Raw genomic sequence first — 25115 nt, 5'->3', positions numbered from 1 at the left:
ACAGATTTTTCTAAATTTGATGAGTGTTCTCTGCCACCACAAGAAGAGTTTTACAGCAAAATCAGAGGATCTGGAATCACTGATGAAGATTATCACCATGCCCAATTGATGTGGAACAATTTAAATTGCCAGACATTTGGTGATTATCACATGGCATATTTAAAACTTGATGTCACCCTCTTAGCTGATATATTGCAGGCATTCAGAAAATCTTCTATGCAAAATTATAAACTGGATCCAATATATTTTTTCAGTGTTTCGGGCCTAGCATGAGCCGCAATGTTTTTCAACACCAAAAAGCCATTGGATCAGATCCAAGATCAAGATACGTATCTGTTTATGGAGAAATGTATAAGAGGAGGGATGGTGCAATGTTCCCAGAGATATGCCAGAGCAAATAACAAGCATATTCCCAATTATGATCCAGCACGGCCATCAAATTATATAGCGTATGTAGATGCAAACAGCCTCTATGGTCATGCCATGATGGATAAACTGCCATATGCAGGTCTTGAGTGGGTTGAAAATTTCAATATTGAAGATCTTAAGGACTTTGATGACAGTGACTATGGCCTGTTCTTAGAGGTTGATCTGACAATTCCTGATGATTTACACAACACATTTTCTGATCTGCCCCCAATTCCCGAGGTTCAGTGCTCACCTGGCTCTAAACAGAAGAAGCTCATGATGACTCTGGAGCCGAAACAGGGTTATGTCATATATTACAAAAACCTCCAGTTCCTGATGAAACATGGTGTTCAAGTGACCAAAATTGGAAAAGTTTTGAGGTTCAGGCACTCAGAATGGTTGAAACCATACATTGATACAAACACAGAGCTTCGAACATCTGCAAAGAGCCAATTTGATAAGGGCTTGTTTAAATTGATGGTTAATTCTGTGTATGGCAAAACTATTGAAAATGTCAGAAAACATACCGATGTTAAAATAATTACTGACCCCAGCCTGAGCAAAAAATTGGTTGCAAAGCCTAATTTCAATTACAGAAGAATTTATGATGAAAATATGGCACTTTTCAACATGAAGAAAACAAAAATTAAGTTTGATAAACCTATTTATGTAGGGGCTGTAATATTGGAATTGGCCAAATTACATATGTTAACATTGTATTATGATGTGTTGAAACCTTTTTATGGTGATAATATAAAATTGATGTACATGGACACGGATAGTTTTATTCTTGATATTAAAACAGAAGATGTTTATCAAGATATTGCACAGCCTGAATTGTTTAAATATTTTGATACCAGTGAACATACAATAATTCAACCCCACAACAAAAAGGTGCCTGGCAAGTTAAAAGATGAGACACTTGGTGATGTTATTGTGGAATTTGCTGGGTTAAGTGCCAAGGTGTATAGTTTTAAAACATGTAGTGGCGCTGTTGCCAAAAAGGCCAAGGGCATTGGCAGAGTGACTGTGGAAAAAGAGTTTGTATTTGAAGATTATAAAAATTGCCTCAAATCCCAGAATTTAATCAAAACATCAGAATCCAGAATTCAGAGTGTGGATCACTTATTGACTTCAAATATTGTAAGAAAAGTGGCCCTGGACCCACATGATGATAAGAGATGCATTTTATCATGTGGCATACATACTTTACCTTGGGGGCATTGTGATTTGAAAAATGGAAATCAATGCCCAATTACAGAGCATGATTTGAAATAAATAAACATGCCTATGAACTTATTTGGGTTCAAAAAACAGGCTATTATGGACCTGCCGACACCACAACCCTCTTCTGATATGCTGTCTAAACTGAGTGGCTTGTTAATTATTCATCTAAACAGCATACTTACAGATGTTGATGATGAAACAGGCAAAATATTGTACATATTTAACAATAATTTAAATCATTACCAATTACCTGTAGGTGGGCAATTGCAATGTATTACAACCCCTGAGGGTGATGTTAAAATTTCAGTAGGGAGAAATATTTATAGAATTAAGCACTCAAACATGGTTTCTGGCACTGTTTATACTGTTTCTGCTGGTGACTGCTTATATATTGAGGTCCCTGGGTCATATGACAAGCTTATACCCTTTTTTATAGAATTAAGAATCAGATACTCTATAATAAATAACCACTAAAACAAAAATGCCTAATGATATATTTGGCCATACAAGACATGAAGATCACAGTGATGAGATTCTGATGCTTGATGTCAGAGTCAAGAAATTAAGAAGTGATTTACAAGCTTTACAGACCACACTCAATGCCAGTCTTCAATTAGAAATTACAAATTTACAATCACAATGCATGGACCCTCTTCTTAAAATTGATTCTGAACTCAAAGTGCTGCTTCAGAAATATACTGATCTGGCAACATTGGATAATTTTCAAAGTTTGGAAGAAGCTGTAGCAGCTCTTCAAGCCAAATTTAAGACCCAGGCTACCAACTCCGAGCAATTGAAACAACAATTGGAAGAGCAGATAAATAATGTCCAGGCACAGCTCCAAACAATTGTCAAAAGCATAAAATCACAAGAAGATTTTGATCTAGTGATTTCCACTCTAAAAGAACAGATTCAGTCACTCCAGATACCTAATCTGGACCCCCTGAACAATGCCATAGCCGAGGTTAAAGAAAAAATTGAGACACTTGAAAATTTTATGAACAACTTGCCATCTTCTGATGCTTTGAATGCAATAACTCGGAGTGTAGCAAATATTAAGCTGCAACTTGAAACATATGAAGATTTTGGAAAAATTCAAAGTTCCATAACCCATCTTGAAGGTACAATAGCAGCAGTGCAAAATGATTTGGCAAATGTACTAGAATCCCGATTACCTGGAATTGTAGATACCCTTGTCAGTGTCCAGCAACAAATCACAAAGCTTGAAAACCTCAACACTGAATCTGAACTATCTCATTTTCATCACTTGATAGATGATATCCAAACAAAGCTTGAAATTTTACAACAATCCACACCCTCTCAGGCAGATATAGCCCTGCTCCAAAATGCTATGCAAAATGTGGCTGATGCATCTGAATTAAACAATGTGAAATTGGCACTTGAATTTTTGCAAAATACAGTATCAAATCTTCCCACATCACAGGAACTTAAAAATATTAAGAGAGCAGTGAATAGGATATTGAAATCAGAAGATATCAAGAATATCCAGGCAGAAATCAAAGATCTCACTCAGACAGTGGCCACTCTACCAACCAATCAACATATTAATGAACTGCATGCCCTGTTTGAGGATATCAGAAGACAGGTCCATGATCTTACTGCTCAAAATTCAAAATTGGCAGTTGTTGAAAATTTACAGCAAATTGTAGCTAATATCAAGCAACAGCTAGGGACCATGGAATCCAATCAAGCAAATGCTCTGTCTGTTTTTGCCACCCAGCTTCAAGAGATTGTGCAACAATACAAGAAACTTGTTGTGGACATAAAAATTAAGCCAGGCCATGATGATGTTGTTAGGACCATCAATGAGCACCTTGAATCTGTAACAAGCAGATTGCTTACAGCAGAAAAAGAAATAACCGGCATAATCGAGAATCCAAAACATACAGTAATTCTTGAATTGTACAGCATCCCCAACAAAGAATATGATTCACCATTTACACCAGGTGGCAAAATATATATGCTGTCCCCTGCACAATTTTATTACCAGTTTTTTGTTGGGGGACCAATCAAGATCAAATATTGGCTTCAACCACAGGTACACCACTACCCCACCTTATCAATAACAAATGCTGACAACAAACCGAAAATCACCAGTGTAGAGTTAGAGGATTTTACAGATCCCAATACATTAGAAACAGCCTATACTGAAGATGATGGCTCTCTGGAATTTAAAATACAAATAGGGGACAAATTATATTTAGAAAATCCTGCAGTATCAGCTGCTGAACACCCCATAGTTGCAATATTCTTGTTTACATATTATGTCTAGAAAAATTATTGTTGATGAATTACACAGACAGGCCAGACATAATTTTAAGAGACTCCCAGTAGTCACAAAAGGCATAGATGATTTATGGCAGAGCGACTTGATTGAAATGGCAAGTGGGCAGTTGAAAAACTTAGACAAAATCAACAAGGGCTACAAGTATCTACTCACTGTAATAGACACATTTTCAAAATTTGCCTGGGCTGTGCCACTCAAATCCAAGACTGGAACATGTGTTACAGAAGCCATCAGGACAATCATCAATCAGAGTGGAAGATCCCCGCGCTATTTGCAAACAGATAATGGCAAAGAATTTTATAATTCAGTGTTTCAACAATTTATTAAAAGCCAGGCAATAAAACATTACTCGAGTTACAGTGACCTCAAAGCCTCAATTGTAGAGAGATTCAACAGAACCCTAAAAAATCATATGTATAAACAATTTACCCTCCAAGGTAATTATAAATGGATTAATATTCTTCCAGAACTTCTACATAAATATAACAACTCGGTCCATTCCACAATCAACATGAAACCCTCTGAAGTAACTTCATCTGATGAGCAAAAATTGATCAGGACTGTTTATTATCCTAGATACCAGCCAACAACAAGAAAGGCCAAATACAGGGTGGGTGATCAAGTAAGAATCAGCAAATATAAGCACTTATTCAAAAGAGGCTTTACAAGAAACTGGAGCACTGAATTATTTACAGTGGTTCAAATTAAACCCGGGACCCTTAACACATATATAATAAAAGATCATCGAGGAGAAATTCTCAAAGGCCGATTCTATGAACAAGAGCTCAGCAAAACTAAACAGCCTGACACATATCTCATAGAAAAAATCATCCGCAGAAAAGGCAGCAAGTTATTTGTCAAATGGCTAGGACTTCCAGAACACAGCTGGATCGATGCAAACAAAGTGATACTATGAACACCTGGGATGTTATAAAAAGGCTGCCAGAACCTGAACAACAGAATAAGAGAAATGGCAACTTGCTGCCTGATAATATTAGATGTCTTATTGTTGGGCCATCAGCTTGTGGTAAAACTACACTAATGGTTGATAATTTTTTATTGGCACCCAACTGGTTAGACTGGAAAAACAGGCATTTGTATATCTTCTCTAAGAGCTTGGAACAATTAAAATATCAGCAGCTGATGAAGCTATATGATGGATTGGATATTGCTACTTTTGAACCAGATGTTAAGCCACTTCATGACTGTCTCGATAATTCTGTTGTTGTGTTTGATGACATTATACTGGATAATCAAAACAAGGTTAGAAATTTCTTTACACAGGGCCGACACAAAAACATTGATTGCTTCTACCTGGCACAGACTTTTTCAAAAATACCGAAGCAACTGATCCGAGACAACAGCAATTTTATATGTGTGTTTCATCAAGATCATACCAACCTCAAACACATACATGATGAATATGTAGGTGGGGACTTGAGCTACAATGATTTTTCCAAGTTTTGCAGCAGGTGCTGGAACCAGGACAGTTATGGGTTTGTCACAATTGATATGACAAGAACACCCAATAGTGGCAAATACAGAAATAAAATCAACAATTTTCTAGACATTGAAATATAAATAAATAAACATGAAAAGGCCAATCATTGATGATCTTAAATTAAGAGATTATCTTGTAAAAAGATTTAAGGGATGGAAATCAGAGAACCGGGGAATTTATGAAAAACACAAACAAGCAGAACAGCCTATCATTGATGCTATTAGTGAATTAGGTAAGAATATCAAAACTGTTACAGAGCAAAATCAAAATTTGATCACAGAGCTTGTACCTGTAGCTGCAAGGAACATATTAGATTATCCAATCACCCCACTTTCCAGTATTCATACACCTAGTCCTATTGCTCCTAGAAGAATTGAAGCTACTCAGGATCCTATTGAATTGGGTCTTCTTGCTCAAAAATATTTAACCACACCTAAAGACAATAAAGATGAGGTGTTTGGCTTATATGCTGACACAGAGCTTGATGGTAGTATCATACATAGAATTGGCAATTTCAGAGTAACATTTATGGGGGATGATCTGATTGTTTATTCAGAATCTCGTCTCGGAGAAAAAGGTGCTTTTGTTAAGTACCCCGGCACACCTGGGTTGTGGGAACTGATAACTAGGAAGAGGCCTGGCAGCTATACAGATCAAGATTATGATTATTACAAAGAAATATTAATAAAATCAGATGCTCTATACCAGAACAATGATCCCACACAAAAAAGAGTCAAGTCTAGCAGTGGGGCAAAATACAATAATTTAATCAAGCCCATATGGTCACAGATCAAGACTGGCAGTGGAATCAAACAATACAACACCCTGCCTAAAGAATTTGTGTGGGTTGATGATGTCAGGAAACTTGTAGATAGGTTATTGGTGATAGCTGGGGAGGAAAATGCTGGCAACCAGAATTTTTACAATGAAAAGGTTGGAATTATGGACATGATAAGCACCAAATTGTCTAATTTTATAGTGAATGACACTAAGGGGATTGGATATCTTATAAAAATTATTAATACTCTACCACCTAAATTTTGGAATATTTCTGAGGGCCGGGGACTGGTTAATGACATTATAAACAAGCTGCCATTTGAACTACATATTCCAGGCTATCAGTATTGTGGTCCAGGCACAAAATTGGACCATAGATTAAACAGAGGGGACCCTGGTGTTAATCCCCTAGATGCTGCTTGTAGAGACCATGACATAGCATACAACACACATTCTGATCTTGACAAGAGACATGTTGCAGACAAGAAATTAGAAGAGGCTGCATTTGGCAGATTTGTAAGCAAAGATGCTTCTTTAAGTGAAAAAATAGCAGCATTGGGAACCACCATAGCTATGAACACCAAACAAAAACTGGGGTGGGGGCTGTAAATATGTATATAATAAACCTACAATGAAGGCCAAGGGTGTTATGTATCAAATACCTTATGCAGGTCTTAAATCTCTTGGGCCTATTGATAGTCTTTTGACCAAAAAGCAGCGCAAGAAAAAAAAATCTTGTATTGCAAAGGGACATGGTATGAAATTGTTGCTTAGCACCCCCCAATTAAAAAAATTACAACAATCTAGAAAAAAATCACATGTGGGGGGATTCATATTTACTATCCCGGCCATCTTAGCTGCTCTCGGGGCTGTGGGGAGCTTGGCTGGGGGATCAGCTGCCATAGCAAAAACAGTAATAGATGCCAAGAAAAATAGGGCAGAATTAGATGAGCAGAGGCGCCATAACCTGGCCATGGAGAAAAAAGGCAAAGGTGTTAAGAGAGCCATGAATAAGTTTAAAAAAAACAAGAGCCGCTTACAAACCAAGATATTGAAGCTTTAATCAAGCCACTGGGCATCAAACATTTTAGAGGTGTGTACATGTCTGATTCTTTACCAGAACAACCACTCAACAAAGAGTGTGGCATTGTTAATTTGGATAAGTACAAAAATCAGGGCACTCACTGGATTTGTTATCTTAAATATTTAAAAGATGAGGCTTTTGTGTTTGATTCATTTGGAGGTGTTCCACCTGAAAATTTAGTAAAATATCTAAAATCAGCTAATCTTTATTACAATAATGCCCGTGTTCAAAACTTCAAAGATGTTAATTGTGGACATTTGTGTTTATCTGTTCTCAGATATATGTCTCAAATAAATAAACCAACAATTGAAAATTTTCAAAAAGCCTTGTGGTATCTGAAACATCATGGGGGTATTCCATCTCACCAGCCAAAATTCAATATTGAAACTCAAATTGCATGATGACATAGTGTATCCCAAAACAATAGCTCTCAGAGCATTTTATGGCATGTACTTGATCCCTAATATTACACACCACAACAACAAAATTGCAGTAGGGGATCAAAAAATTGTCATCACTCCAGGGCAGTATAATCTATCCACTCTAAATGCTCAATTACCCAGAGGTGTAGTGTTAAGTCAAAATTCTGTCACTCACAGAGTAGAGATTGTATCTGCTACAGAAACAGTGGATCTGGGTACTATAGGAGAGCTGCTAGGCTTTGAGAACAACACAAAACTTGAAGCAGGCATCAAACACACTGCTATGAATATACCTAAATTCTTAGCCATAGAGACTCTGAATATTCACTGTAATGTGGCCGAGGGTATGATCACCAAATCAAATGGTATAGGCACTCACAAACAAACTGGCATCATTGCAACATTCAAACCTAATTCCGAATTTATGGAGCCCATCATCTACAATCCATCCCCAACATTATATTTTCCTGTGTGCCATAACAGAATAGATTATATTGAATTGATGGTCACTAATGAAAAAGAAGAATTAGTTGATTTTGCTGGAGCCACAACAACTGCAATCATAGAGATTAACATTTAAATAAAAATACATACAATGGAAAATATTGAGAGTTATGAGCTACAATCATTCTCCTCAAACAGGAGGACATTTGCAAATTTAAATCAACCCAACACAGAGATTGAGGTTGATCTTGATGTAGGGGATGGATTTATACACCCCCACAGAGCAGATCTATACATCAAATTTGATGTTGTAAAGCTCGATGGAACAGATTATCCGGCAAATTCAAATATAAGATTGGTGGACAATTTTGTGCCGCATCTGTTCTCTGAAATTGAGATCAGAAAGCATGGTGTTGTTATAAACAGAGTGGATTATCCCGGCATTACCTCCACAGCTTTGGCCACACTAAAATTATCCAAAACCGAGGCTTCTTACTACAAAATAGGTGGATTTGAGGCTGGTGATAAGATATTATCTAAGAACCACACAGTGCTGTTTCCTATGCGCCTGTTGCCAGGATTCTTCTCAGATTACAAAGATATTATGTGGAAGGGTGGTTTAAGAATTACATTTAGAAGAGCTGCCAATGATAATAATGCTTTGATGAGGTACAGCACATTAAACCCTACAGGAGAAGCTCTGCCTAATACCTTACCAGATGCAGGCAAATGCATTATTCAGACTATGGAGCTAAGAATCCCTGTTGTTGAATATGAGGCCAGTTATGCTCTTAAATACAAAGCTGATATAATAAAAAATCCACAGATTCCTCTGCAATTTTATACATATCAATGTGTACAGAAGCCCGCAACTGGTTCTTATTATGAGTTTGATGCTACAAATTCATTCTCCAGTATTCAATATGACATGCCTGATTTTGTGGTGGTATTGTTTCAGAATGGAAGACACAATAATCAGGAAAAAAAATCAAGTAGATTTGATAACTGCAACATCAAGAACATATATCTTAAAAATGGCAGAAATGAGGTATTTCCTAGAGAAAATTATAATTTAGACATGTCCAAGAATGATTTCCTTAAATTATATGAGGCATTTACATCCTTCAAAAGGGTCACTACTGGCAATACTGACATGTATTACACACCAGATGAATTCAAGGCACAGAGACCCATGTTTGTCATCAACACTTCAAAAAGGAAACAAGTTGTGGTGAATGACAGGACAAACATTAAAATTATCTGTGAATTCCATGAGGCATTACCTGATGACACCATATGTAGTGTTATTCTCATAGGTGAAAAATCATATGTTTATGATGTAAGAAATGAGAGGGTCACAGAGCAATTCTAGAAGATATTTGCTCTTATTATGCTGTTATACAACACACAAACCTCAACTGTATTATCAGCTAGCAGTGAATATCTTATGTGTGGGCATATTATTTTGTTGTATGTATTTCAATCTTACATATTTTATCAGAACTCAAACCTAGAGCCCCTGATTACAAGGCAACAATATTAACACTTCTCCATATGGAATATATCCATATTTTACTGGGTTCTGAGACCCTAATACAGACAAAATTGGATTTTGACTGCAATGAATTATTCTCCAAGCCTTGCCTAGGCTCTTATTATCAGAATAATACAAAACTAGAATTGCTTTCAGCATGAAAAGCAGTTCATTGCTACTGTGTCAGAAAATATGTATCTTTATCTCAATAATCTTTGTTACACTTTTACATGTTGCACAGAAAATGCGTATCTTTATCTCAATAATCTTTGTTACATTTTTACATGTCACACAGAAAGATTAATGGCCTCTTCAGTGAATCGCACAGAAAAATCATTAATGTTCCCTTCTAGCTGTATAGATTATATCTCTTGCGTGCCGGCAAAACATGCAAACAATTAATTATGCTTACCCGCTCTTCTCCTATTGTATGGCTGAGCGGGTGGTTCCCAATATAAAATAATTTTGCTCTGTTGAACAACACTTTTTACCAGGTTTCAGATCTGGGAGCTATCAACTAGCAATAATTATTCTCAAAATCTCACATATGGAGATATTATTTTGCCACATATATTTCAATCTCTCAGAACTCAAACCCGAGCCTTTTGCTTACAAAGCAACAATATTAACATTTTGCCATCAGGGGAGGCTTCACATTTTACCAGGATTCAAACCCGAGCCTCCCGATTACAAGACAATAAAAACCATGCACCACACTCTACTGGGTCTCAGAACCCAGTATATCAATTCAAGATTCCTGGGATTTTGACAGAAAAAAACACACTATAAACAATAAAATCATATGGGAACTTGGCATTGTTTTAAGTGTAGCAAATCTGCTTGAGGGGGGTTCATACTTTCTCAGGAAATATTTGAGGGCATTTTTACAAAAATCTTGGATTATACGGGGTTCCACACTTGAGCAAAAAGCTCATATGGGCATGTTGAGCTTGTTTTAAGTATAGCCAAATCTGCTTGAGGGGGGTTCATACTTTCTTGAGTTTATAATATCACCAATACAACTACTCACGGGAAATTATAAAGAATATCAGGAAAAAAGCATATCATAGGCAAAAATGGAAAAATAACGCTCCCCACGCTGAACATCATCATGAGAAATTTAAAGAACTTCGGAATATTGTTAAACGAGGGATTCAAAAAGCATATACGCATTATATTTCAAGCACAGAGTATAACATACTTCATACCCCTAATCTCATCTTCAGCTTTGCCAAAAATATGAAAAAACAAAAAAGAGCAGAACCTTTTCAATATCAAGGTAAAGTACTTTCTGACACTCTAGAAGTAACAACAGCGTTTGCTAAATATTTTCAATCGGTGTACCGGCAGGATGATGGAAAAAATAAGACTTTGAATATTCAAACTTACAGTGAAATCGATAAACTAAACCTATCAGATATTAGTCTTAAAGAAATCGAAGATGCCATTAAAAATCTTAAACCGAAAAAATCTATTGGTTCCGATAAAATTCCGCCTTACATACTTAAAGGATGCGGTGAGATACTCAAATACCCCCTGCACACTCTGTTCAATCTTGTACTTTCCACCTCAACATTTCCAGATATTTGGAAATTAGCAAAAATTACCCCGATACCAAAAACAAATAAGCAAAATGATGTAGAGAATTACAGGCCGATAGCAGTCCTGGCAGCACCTGCCAAGCTCTTAGAGCAAATTCTTTACAAGCACATTTCTTTTCACATACGATCAGTGATCTCTCCTTATCAACATGGTTTCTTATGTAAAAGTCTGTCTGTACCAAGCTATCAGAAATAACTCATTTTATCGCAACCGCGATGGATAGCGGAGCTCAAGTAGATGTAATATATACAGATTTTTCGAAAGCGTTTGATACCGTAAACCATAGAATCTTAATAGAAAAACTGAAATCATACAATCTATCGAATCCGATGTTACAATTGTGTCAATCCTACTTAACAAACTGCAAACAGTACGTAACGTTTCAGGGAAATACTTCCGATGAATTTGAAGCTACATCCAGAGTTCCCCAAGGCTCTAACCTTGGTCCCTTATTCTTTCTCATGTACATAAATGATCTTCACGAACATCTGAATCAATCGGGTAAACTACTTTTTGCGGACGATTTAAAAATATACAAAAGAATTTGCAGTTACAGTGACTGTACCGAGTTACAAGCGGACATAAACAGTCTTGTGGAATGGTGCAAAAGCAACAAACTAATCTTAAATAGCGAAAAATGTTACCAAATGTCATATACTCGAAACACTACATCAATAAAATACGACTATTGCATAAATAAACAAAAATTAAAACGGGTAGAAACAATCAAAGATCTAGGAGTTCTGTTTGATTCTAAACTTACATTTCACGCGCACGTTAACTTTGTAACAAACGAGGCTTACAGACTTCTGGGATTTATAATGCGTACATGCAAAGAGTTCAAAAATGTCGGAAGCTTAATGATGCTTTATAATGCTTACATTAGAGCGAAAATTGAATACGCAAGCATAGTGTGGCACCCTCAAACCCAGCAAGATGTAAACAAAATAGAACAAATTCAAAGTAAATTCTTAAGACACTTAAAGTACAAACTAGATGGTATATACCCTCAAATGGAATCCCGTGAGAACCTTCTCAGATATTTTAACCTAACAACTCTCAACAACAGATGCATCATGCATCAGCTCATTTTCCTCCACAAAATTTTAAATAATCTCATCGAAGCTCCTTTTGCCCTGTCACAGCTCGACTTCTACGTCCCCTCAAGCAAATTACGACCAAGAACGCAACTCTTCAGCCTCCGTCATAATAGAACCAACGCTCTGACAATATCCCCAATTTGGAATATGTGTAAAACATTTAATGATACCATCAAAAGTGAAAACAGTGTGGACTTATTTTGCCAGACCGCAATTTTGAAAAGGAGTATACTAAAATTACATAAATTACGATAGAACCTAAGATTTATATGTTTGTTAAATGTTTTCTGTCTATATACTACATTCATCTGTGCAATATTTCAATAATGTTATCACAAAATTATTGTATAATGAACGCCATTAATGGGTAATATACCTGTTGCGTTCAATTTCTGAAATAAATAAATAAATAATGTAATTATTTTGTAACAAAACATTTTTTCCTTGCTTACCTTCCATGGTAGCAGTCTTTTATGGTGGGGGTTGTTTGGTTTCTATGTTTAAAATGACAATTTTTTTATTTGTTAAGAAATACCTGGCTCCCAAAGAAAATTATCCCACCAGGGGTGCATGGTGCCCAACACAGTTCTATAAGCCACGGCCATATATATATATTCACGCCACGCCTCTGTAGAGCTTCACAGGTTGTCTTTTTATGTTTTTTTTCCTTAATCACCCAAGACACCCTACAGAGGCCCTCTGTGTGTGTCTTGCATGCAACGTGTGTATGTAGCTATCGACTCTAGTGTGATTGATGTTGTTTTTTTTGTTACAGGTAATGACAATATAGGAAAAAATAGAACCTATCCAAAAATAGCATATTCTTAATGAATCTTGGTTAATTAACATGGATGAATGTAATGTGTATTAACTAAAATTGCATGCTTATTTTCCTAGTGTGATAGGCAGGGGGGAGGGAAGTTGATTTCAGCACCTAAAAAAAAAAAAAAATTATAATTTTTTTAAAATATTATATTCACAAGTAGTATTAGTGCGAATGACATTTTTTTTTGTTAGTGCTAAAATATAATATGAATAATTGCCACTTGTTTTCGAATCTTCATCAATTTGTGCAAATAAGCAATTTTCTAAATGGTGCAAATATTATATGAACAAAACTTTGCTACTTCACTATATTTGAAGCTTCTTCTTCTTGCTCATCCTTATCTCTCCATATTATTGGTATTCAAAACTGCTCCATCACTCTCTCATTCTTGACATCTTGGACATAAGTCTTCTCAGCGATGAGGACGATGCTGCACAGGGTGTCATCAGACAATGCATCGTGGAACTCGCAGACGATTTTGATGTTGGTGCGGTTGTTGACCACAACCTGCTTGCTTCCTCTTTGAAGTGTTGATGATGAACATGGCTCTCCGTGCCTTGAACTCGCTGAGGGGTGTAGTACATGTCCCCGTTGCCTGTGGTCACCCTTTTGTAAGCGGTGTATGCTTCGTAAAGCTTGAGGTAATCATCCTGGGCAATGTCGAGATTGTAATTCTGGTGCGGAAAGATCTTGTTCAACTGAAACTATGAGCGATATATTTTTTTTCAAGGTCTGATCTGTCGTGAAATAAAAACTAAGGTGAAATAAAAAAAAATATATTTGAAACATTTAGCTACAACTTCCAGCTACTTCTATGTAGCAGATTTAGTCATTTGTCATAACGTGGTACCAACTTTCCAATACCCTTGTCATAGAAGGCAACAGCCTGTGCTTTCATCCAATTCTCTACGTTGGTCTGCAGCTCGTTGTCTGTGCCAAAATGCTGTACTCCTAGCCAGCGTTTCATGTGCGTAAAGAGATGAAAATCTGAGGGAGCCAAGTCTGGGCTGTAAGGTGGGTGATCAAGCACCTCACGTCGAAAATGCTGCAGGAGCGTCAGTGTTGCAGCTACAGTGTGCGGCCGAGCATTGTCATGAAGAAGGACAATACCTGATGACAACATTCCACTTCGCTTGTTCTGAATTGTCCTTTGAAGGCGTTGAAGCGTCACGCTGTATGAGACTGCAGTGATGGTCGTGTCACGTTCCATGAATTCCACCATCAACATTTCTTTTCTTTCCCAGAACACAGTAGCCATATACTTTCTGATGGTGAAGGTTCGCTTGCACTTCTTTGGTTTACTTGGGGAATGGGAATGCATCCACTGTTTGGATTGCTCTTTTGTTTCTTCATTTTCGAAATGGACCTATGTCTCGTCCCATGTGACAATTTTGTTCAAAAAATCCTCTCCTTCATCATGGTAGCGCTGAAGAAATGTTAAGATGGCGCCCATTCGCTGTCTTTTGTGCTGGTCGGACAGCATCTTGGGAATCCAGCTCGCACAGAGTTTAAAGTACTGAAGTGTCTCAGTCATGATGGTATAGATAGCTGACTTTGAAATTTTGGGAAACGACTCACTCAACACAGAAATTGTGAACCAACGATTTTCTTGAATCACCTGATCCACTCGCTGAACAAGATCATCGGTTGACACTCACTTCCTTCCCTGACCGCTTGCCTCATGAACGTCTGTACGTCCTGTTTCAAAGTCCCTGTACCATTGCCGCACCTTGCTGTCACTCATGAAAGTTTCACCGTACACTGCACTCATTTGTCGATGAATTTCGGCTGCATTGCACCCCTCAGCATGAAGAAATCGAATGACTGCACGCACTTCACACTTGGCGTGCAACTCTAATGTTCAAGGCATGTTTCCGTGTAATTGCTGAATTGCAATTACTTATGAACTACACTCTCAGTTAAGTATTGAACAATTGAACATTCATTATTAAACATTTTCCATAGTTTTCCGTTTATTATTTATCTATTTATTTACTCGTATTTAGTTATTTGGAACACCTAGTAGGCTCAAAATTAATTTCATGCAATTTTGTTTTAATTTATTGATTTTCAATTTTTGTTGATGTTATTTTGTTTAATGTCTAGAGAGGCATGAATTTTGGTTCATAGTAACCATAGTAACAGATATTATTGACATTGTCATTGCTGGTATTTTTTTTGCAAGTGTATTGTAAGTTTGCTAGCTTGAAAATGAGACATAAATAGGTAGTAAATATAATTAAGATCCAAGGTCACAGGGTTTAGTTGGGAGTTAAACATATATATATTTTAAAAACGTATTTCAGTACATAGTATATAAAGCCAAAACGTATATTCACACTTTGGGCAAAAGAAGTTTAGAAATAGACACAATATCCATTAATCTATGATGCAAAATATACATAAATCTACAGTCTCAATCTTCCAAAGTAGCTTGTCTAAAGTAGGTTAACAAGTTTTTGTTTTATAATTACATTAGCTGTATTTTTCATTATCAACAGGTAAGAGTCCTTCAGATGTACTTTATTGGGATGTGTGATAAATTAGATGATTTCCCCTGATATTTCCATGAGAATGGCTAATAAGATTGCCTTTATCGGCAAAATCTTTGTTGCAAATTGAACAATTGAAAGGTTCATCCTAGGTGTGAAGCCTCATACGTAAATTGAGATGACCTTTTTGAGAAAAACTTTTATTGCAAATTGAACAAAGGAAAGGCTTCTCTTTGGTGTGAAGCCTGATATGTACATTCAGACTCCATTTAAGGACAAAACCCTTGTTGCAAATTGAACAACTTTAGGCTGCTCTTTGTTGTGAAACCTGATATGTACCTTAAGATGCGCTTTTTGAGAAAAACATTTATTGCAAATTGAACAAAGGAAAGGCTTCTCCTTGGTGTGAACTTTCACATGCACAACGAGGTGGCATTTAGAGGCAAAATCTTTGTTGCAAACGGAACAATTGAAACACTTCTCCTTGGTGTGAAGTCTCATATGTACATTAAGATGCCCTTTTCGAGAAAAACTTTTATTGCAAATTGAACAAAGGAAAGGCTTCTCCTTGGCATGCATTCTCACATGCACAACGAGGTGGCTTTTAGTGGCAAAATCTTTGTTGCAAATGGAACAATTGAAACACTTCTCCTGGGTGTGAACTCTCACATGCTTAATAAGATTGCCTTTATCGGCAAAATATTTGTTGCAAATTGAACAATTGAAAGGTTTTTCCTTGTTGTGAAGCCTCATATGTAAATTGAGATGCCCTTTTTGAGAAAAACTTTTATTGCAAATTGAACAAAGGAAAGGCTTCTCTTTGGTGTGAATCCTCATATGTACATTCAGACTGCATTTAAGGACAAAATCTTTGTTGCAAATTGAACAATTGAAAGGTTTCTCTTTGGTGTGAAACCTGATATGTACATTAAGATGCCCTTTTTGAGAAAAACTTTTATTACAAATTGAACAAAAGAAAGGCTTCTCCTTGGTATGAACTTTCACATGCACAATGAGGTGGCTTTTAGAGGCAAAATCTTTGTTGCAAATGGAACAATTGAAACAATTCTCCTTGGTGTGAAGCCTCATATGTACATTGAGACTGGCTTTAATGGTAAAATCTTTGTTGCAAATTGAACAAACAAAAGCTTTCTCCTTCGTGTGAACTCTTTCATGAATTATGAAAACTGATTTGTAAGAGAAAACTTTGTTGCAGATGGAACATATATATTGCTTCCTCATGTTATCATTTTTGGTGTGGTCAGTACATGCTCTGGTTTGAAGGGATATTGCTGAAATTTCCGTCTCAAATTTTCCTATCCCATTTGTATGTCCTGTGTTATCTTCTGGATGCTCTTGTTCACCTAACTCTACTGCAGATACTTGCAAATCTGGAACTGACCTTGGAAGTTCTTGAATCTCTCCTTCCACATAGTTGTTGTTCAAGTGTCTGAAAAAAATAGAATAACACACAGATGTAGTGTCACTTCCTAAGCAGGTAACTTATTTTACAAGCAGATCATTGAAGACAGAGAATAGTAGAATAGACTCTTAATAAGGACATATTCATAGAAATGTAAATATATTATTGATTCAACAAATACTATTTATATATTTTTCTTACCGCTTAGACCAAATGTTATTGTCAATATACACCTTAACTTATTTTTAGTAATAAAAAAATATGTGACATTCCTCACAATGTATTTCCTGTACTTACTGTAAATAGTTTGCTTCAGAGAAAAGTAAAATTAGACATCAACAGTACTGAGATAGTAGAACGGGTGTGTCTGCCCATCATGATCCGACCTTATATACGGTATATATATATATATATATGTGTGTGTGTGTGTGTGTGTGTGTGTGTGTATATATATATATATATATATATATATATATATATATATATATATATATATATATATAAGCAGAGGGTAAATTACACCCCTGCATCAAAAGTCAAATTGACCCCTCTGGATTCTTGTGATAAACTTCCCCCCCGTGCCCAAACCCTGATCAAGTCGATTCTGAGAGAGGAATCCATCGAACCAGGCTAACGAAAGTTGGGGCTTCACTCGTCCCCCCGATAATAACTTGTTCCCTTTTATGGCATTTCTTAACCTGTCATTTCCCCCCGTGTCTAGGGGGCAAGGTCGAAGTATAGACAACAGTATTGGAAATGATAACTTGTTCTCTTTTATGTTATTTCTTAATCTAATCGTGCAGTTTCCTTCTTTTTAATCTCCTATGGAGGGGGGTTGAAAATAATCAATCAATTATTCTTTCGCCTGCCGCTTCTAAACCCACATCTATACTTGTGTTGGTCGTGTCTCTCTGTGTGAGGGATGGATGGCAAGGGGGGGGGGGGTGTTTCGTGAAAAGAGAGCAAGAGAGGCACACGACCTACCTACCTCTCTCTCTCTCTCGCTTTTTCGACAATCAACGTATTGCTGAGATGCTGCCTGGGAGGATGTGGAGGACCCTCAGATTGTGTGTTTTTTTTTTGGCTTTTGCTTATAACCTAACTATTTTGTAACAAAACATTTTTTTCCTTGCTTGCTACCCTCCACGGTAGCAGTTTTTTATGTTGGGGGTAGTTTGGCTTCTATGTTTAAAATGACTTTTTTTTCATTTGTTAAGAAATCCCTGGCTCTCAAAGAAAATTATCCCACCAGGGGTGCATGGTGCCCAACACTACCGACCATGGCCATATATACAGGGTGGCTCAAAAAGTCACTTAACACCTCCGGTACAAGGCCACTGCAGTGCGCAACATGGAAATGGTGATGACCAGTCATTATCAGGCCAAGGGGGAACCACATTGACGCCACCCGCACGATCGGTGGCCATCTTGAATTCAACTTCAGAATTTTAAATGGGAAGGGGGTCGTGTGACATATCAAAATGGGCTAGAATTTTACGAGAAATGCAATGGTGAAGGTTTTTTTCGACGTATCTTTAACCAGTAAAAAGTTATGACTGAATTCTTGTACCATTTTGCTCCTTTTCGAGGTGTTAGAAAAATGCCTTAAAATTTGTTTAGCGCATCGGTAATGCATCGAGATCAAAGTGATGTCTAGGGAGAGAAGTTTGCATGCTATTGCACACGATTTTAATTGGATCCATCCACGAAGAGCTGCGCATGATGAATGGTTGTCGCGAACAATGTACAGTGTGACACTTCCATTGAATTAAAAGTCCTTCACAGTGACAAGGCTAATGTTTATGTTCATAAGGAAGTTCATAAACAGAATTTGCGACCCTTGTCATCTGATAACTAACTTTCGAGAGAAACTGCTTCGCAACGTTCCCATAGTGTTCTGGTGTTCCTCCCCATTGAAAAACTCTGTAAAAAGTACCTTCTGCCATAAGCAATGATGAAAAACCCTGTTTATTTAACAAATCCAAGTAGCTCTAAGCATTTAAGGTTCCATTGATGAAAAATTGACTAACCAATCGCGTTCCACACAGCACGCCACACTATTAACTTACCAGCACTACCATTCAGCTTTGAACTGACGAAAATAGGTTATCAGATAAAGAGCATTGAATATTCTGTTTATGAATTTCCTTATGAACATAAACATTAGCCTTGTCACTGTGAAGGACTTTTCATTTAATGGAAGAATCACGCTGTAATTGTTCACGACAACCATTCATAATGCGCAGCTCTTCATGGATGTATCCGATAAAAATCGTGTGCAATGGCGTACGAACTTCTCTCCCTAGACATCACTTTGATTTCGATGCATTACCGATGTGCTAAACAAATTTTAAGGCATTTTTCTAACACCTCGAAAAGGAGCAAACTGGTACAAGAATTCAGTCATAACTTTTTACTGGTTAAAGATACGTCGAAAAAACCTTCACCATTGCATTTCTAGAGAAATTCTAGCCTGATTTGATATATCATATCACCCCCTTCCTATTTAAAATTCTAAAGTTGAATTCAAGATGGCGGACATCAAGATGGCCGCCGACCGTGCGAGTGCCGTCAATGTGGTTCCCCCTTGGCCTGAGAACGATTGGTCATTACCATTTCCACGTTGCATGCTGCTGTGGCCTTGTATTGAGGGTGTTAAGTGACTTTTTGAGCCACCCTGTATATATACATATCCAAGCCACGCCTCTGTAGAGCTTCACAGTTTTTTTCCCCCTTAATTCCCCATGACTCCCTACAGAGGACCTCTGTGTGTGTCTTGCATTCAACGTGTGTATGTAGCTATAGACTCTAGTGTGATTGATGATGTTTTTGTTACAGGTAATGACAATATAGAAAAAAATAGTACCTATCCAAAAATAGCATATTCTTAATGAATCTTGGTTAATTAGCATGGATGAATGGAATGTGTGTTTACTAAAATTGCATGCTTATTTTCCTAGTGTGATGGGAGGGGGAAAAAGTTGATTTCAGCACCTAAAAAAAAAATATATAATTTTTTAAAATATTATATTCACAAGTAGTATTAGTGCAAATTACATTTTTTTGTTAGTGCTAAAAAATAATATGAATAATTGACACTTGTTTTTGAATCTTTGTCAATTTGTCCAAATTTTCAGTGCAAATTTGAAATTTTCTAAATGGTACAAGAAATTATATGAACAAAACTTTGCTACTTGTTTCTATTTGAAGCTTCACCTTCTTCCTCATCCTTATCTCTCCTTATTATCGGTATTCGAAACTGCTTCATCACTCTCTCATTTTTCACATCTTGGACATAAGTCTTCTCAGCTATGAGGATGATGCAGCACAGGGTGTCGTCAGACAATGTGTCGTGGAACTTGCAGACGATTTTGATATTGGTGAGGTCATTGACCACAACCTGCTTGCTTCCTCTTTGAAGTGTTGATGATGAACATGGATCTGCATACCTTGAACTCGCTGATGAGTGTAGAACATGTACATGTTGCCTCTGGTCACCCTCTTGTAAGTGGTGTATGCTTCGTAAAGCTTGAGGTAATCATCCTGGGCGATGTCGAGGTTGTAATTCTCATGAGGAAAGATCTTGTTGCACTGAATCTACGAGGGCTATTTTCTTTTTCAAGGTTAGATTGATTGTGAAATAAAAACCACGGTAAAATCAAAAATGTTTTTATATGCAACATTTAGCTACACCTTCCAGCTACTTCTCTACATAGTCGCCGCCCAGATTTAGACATTTGTCGTAGCATGGTGCCAACATTCCAATACCCTCGTCATAGAAGGCAGCCGCCTGTGCTTTCAGCCAATTCTCTATGCTGGTCTGCAGCTCGTTGTCTGTGCCAGAATGCTGTACTCCTAGCCAGCATTTCCTGTACGTAAAGAGATGAAAATATGTGGGAGTCAAGTCTGGGCTGTAAGGTGGGTGATCAAACACCTCACGTCGAAAATGCTGGAGGAGCATCTGTGTTGCAGCTGCAGTGTGCGACCGAGCATTGTCATGAAGAAGGACAATGCCTGATGACAACATTCCTCTTCGCTTGTTCTGAATTGCCCTTCGTAGACATTGAAGCGTCATGCTGTATAAGGCTGTAGTGACGGTCGTGCCACGTTCCATGAATTCCACCATCAACATTTCTTTTCTTTCCCAGAACACAGTAGCCATACACTTTCTTACGGTAAAGGTTTGCTTGCACTTCTTTGGTTTACTTGGGGAATGGGAATGCATCCACTGTTTGGATTGCTCTTTTGTTTCTTCATTTTCGAAATGGACCTATGTCTCGTCCCATGTGACAATTTTGTTAAAAAAAACCTATCCTTCATCATGGTAGTGCTGAAGAAACATTAAGGTGGCACCCATTCGCTGTCTTTTGTGCTGGTCGGACAGCATCTTGGGAATCCATCTTGCACAGAGTTTAAAATACTGAAGTCTCTCACTCACGATGGTATAGAGAGCTGACCTTGAAATTTCGGGAAACGACTCACTCAACATAGAAATTGTGAACCAATGATTTTCTCGAATCACCTGATCCACTCGCTGAACAAGATCATCGGTTGACACTCACTTCCTTCCCTGACCGCCTGCCTCATGAACGTCTGTACGTTCTGCTTCAAAGTTCCTGTACCATTGCCGCACTTTGCTGTCACTCATGAAAGTTTCACCGTACACTGCACTCATTCGTCGATGAAATTTGGCTGCATTGTACCCCTCAGCATGAAGAAATCGAGTGACTGCATGCACTTCACACTTGGCGTGCAACTTTTATGTTCTAGGCATGTTTCCGTGCTCACTGCATGCTCCGAACTGACACGTGCGACTTGACACGATCAACGCACATACCAGGGATACTGCGCAAAACATCCGCACACAGCTTCATCTGATTTTCAATGCAGTTTTTATTTTGCAACCGATCGGACCTTGATAAAAAAATAGTCCTTGTAGATCTGCTTTTCTTGGCATGATCCTACTTCATTGTCATTTTAGATTTCCTTAGCCAATAATACTGGTACAAGATAGTATGTGAATGCGGAAAGGAATACGTGGGACAGACTGGGAGGAGTATGCAAATTAGATGGAGTGAGCACGATAAAGAAGTAAAAGAGAGTATACCCAAGACAGGATTATCTGAGCATGTATTAGTTAACCGGCATAAGATCGCTAAAAGAGAAGTCATCAGGAAAATTAACAACAAATTAGATAGGAATGTGTATGAGGCAGCCTATATATGCATGGATAATTGGAATAAACCCAGATGACGGAAACTTGGAAGACGGCTGGATAAACTTTTTTTAAAAATGGAATAAAACCACCAGGAATAGAGTTGAGATCGGCTTCCATGTTATCCCCGAGGTTAGGAAAACCACCGAGGTGGAAGTGGAATTCACCTTGGACTGGTGACTCATGAGCCCCAGTTGGGGAAAGGCCGGAGGGGAGGAGTTTTCCTTCTCCAAGCGCGAGCTAACCCATACATTCGCCTACACCGAGCACCAATCGGCAGTTTGCCTTCAGAAGCTTTGAACGTTCTTTTGTTTCAATAGAGTAATGCGCGGTTTTAAGTATGTATATTTTAGATCATCTTTTTAGTAAGTGTTCTTTCCTATACCTTTTCACCTAAATCCTCAACCAACACTTTCTCGATGAGGCACCATGTGAGGAGTCTGAAAACATCGGATCAACCTGAAGAAGGAGGTAGTATAACCTTCGAAATGTAGTTTGAAAAATCTCATGCTCACACACGTAAGTTACTGATTTTTAATCTTTTAACCTGTAGTTGATATTCGATTGTGAGCAATTCGCACATTATCAGTATGTTCATCAAGTTGTCCTGCCAGGCTTTGGGTAAGGCGAGGAGAGTACGCCTTTTAAGGAAACCAATCGATGTGCCGTGTAGTCTGTAACACCTTTGAACTCATTTATTATCATAACCCTAACCAACTTTTAGGTTTCAGTACCGGGATTAATTTTGTCTCAGAATTTTGCTTCATTTTTTTCCAATTTGGATTTTGCATAAACTGTTGAGTGAGAAAACTTCTTAGCAACAAGTGATTCACCTAATTAAGAAAGAGATTTGTTCAACAACTGAAGTGAAGTGTTTGGGTCCAATATCTTGGCTTTCACCACTGGCACCTGCCATTATATTTTCATCAACAGAAGGTTCTTTAGTTTTAAATTCAGACAGTGTCTTTCTGCACTTATCACATATTTTCAAGGGAGTGTGAAGCGAATATATGCTACCCTACAAGAGGGAGCACGTAGCCTATTCACTCTAACTCCACTCTCACCTTCAAGCTGGTGGACCCTGTTAAGCTGAGCAACCCAGCCCAAAGTTGAGGTCAGCGAACTGACGAGAGATGGGAGTCCTGGCAGGTACAAGGAAAAACCTTGACCAAACCTGTCAGGATGGTGTGATCGGCAGCAGGATTCACATCTTTGTACTCGGCGGAAATCTCAAGTAGAATAACGGAGGCACCCAAGGTACAGTGAGATTACCTACTACGAGGGAAGGAGAATCTCTTAAGCCATGGTGAAGGCAATCTCCTAGGAGTCTGGTCTCCAAAATCAAGTCCTCTGGTCCTCCAGGTTCGGGGTTAGTCGCATGGCCAACCTCCTCCCTCCCCCACACTATAAAATTAACCTTGTTCAGAGACCAATCATCGAGCCTCGGAATAGCAATACCAAACAAAGACGACAATGGCAAAGGAAAATGAATTATGGTATTGGCACATGGAATGTTAGATCACTATTGAGAGCGGGAGTACTGGCAGCAATTGTGATGCAGATAATGGAATATAAATTAGATGTGATCGCAATACAAGAAACAAGATGGAAAGGCAATCAAATATGGGATACAAAAAAACACACAATCTTCAGTAGTGGAAGACAAAAAGATCAAAAAGATGGAGGAGTAGCATTCATAGTAAGCAAAAAACTAAAACAGATAATATTAGGATTGACCTGGTAAATAATAGACTAAAAACAACTTTCTTCAACATATCTATAATTAACATTCATGCACCAACAGAATAGAAGAATGAGCAAATAAAAGAATCCTTCTACCAAGAATTGGAGACATATGATAGAATACCATCAAATGATATCAAAATGATCATAGGTGAAGCTAATGCAAAAAATGGAAAAGAGGAAATGTATGGAGGAACAATAGGAAAATGGAGCATACATGAAGAATCGAATGATAATAAAATCCGACTGATAGATTTTGCAGCCAGCAAAAACATGAAAATTGTATCAACATGTTTCCCAAAAACATACATTTGGGGACATGGATGTCAACGGACAAGAGGACGGTTAAACAAATAGATCATGTACTGATAGAAAAGATAGCTGCATCCAGTATAATGGATGTAAGGGCATACAGAGGAGCTAGTTGCTCGACGGATCATTTCCTAGTAAAAACAAAATTTAGAGCAAAGATAAGGAAGATCAGTAAACCTCAGAAACAGAAGGACATAAAACTAAATTTAGGAAGATTAAAAGGAAGAATAAAAGAAGATCAAATAAATCAAGAACTAAAAAGGAAAATAACAGAAAAATTGGTGAAAAATGAACAAGGAAAGGATAGTGCGACAGAAGAGATTGAAGAAAATTGGAAACATACAAGAAACAGCATCCAAGAAGCAGCGACAGAGATACTGGGAGAAAGACCAAAAGAAAAAAGAAACCCATGGTTTGATGAACAATGCACACAAACAATTAAAAACAGGAACAAAAAGTATAAACAGTACATTAGTAGACCAACTAGACAGAGGAAATCAGAATATGATGAAGCAAGAAGAAGAGCAGATAAAATATGCCGGAACAAAAAGAGAAAATACTCGAGTGAGAAAATACAAAAAGACTGGGAAGAAAATAATCTGAGAGCAGCATATAAGGAAATTAAAAATATTAAAGAAGGATATAAACCAAATACCAACGTAATACAAGACAAGGAGGGCAAACTAGTTGGAAGTAT

General features: G+C 37.5%; 1 protein-coding gene across 1 annotated transcript in view; it reads right to left on the bottom strand.

Annotated features, from left to right (window-relative positions):
* Positions 1–25115, bottom strand: part of LOC146004775 (uncharacterized) — a 91588-nt gene that overhangs the window by 5071 nt on the left and 61402 nt on the right. The window contains exon 4 of the mRNA XM_083143791.1: positions 17128–17175. Coding sequence (XP_082999917.1) covers positions 17128–17175 — 48 coding nt within the window. The remainder of the gene's footprint in view (positions 1–17127; positions 17176–25115) is intronic.

This window comes from Lepisma saccharinum, chromosome 22, assembly GCF_977018435.1.
Source record: "Lepisma saccharinum chromosome 22, izLepSacc3.1, whole genome shotgun sequence".
Classification (NCBI taxonomy): Eukaryota; Metazoa; Arthropoda; class Insecta; order Zygentoma; family Lepismatidae; genus Lepisma; species Lepisma saccharinum.
Note: the sequence above shows the minus strand (reverse complement) of the source record. Positions and strands in the feature narration are given on the sequence as shown.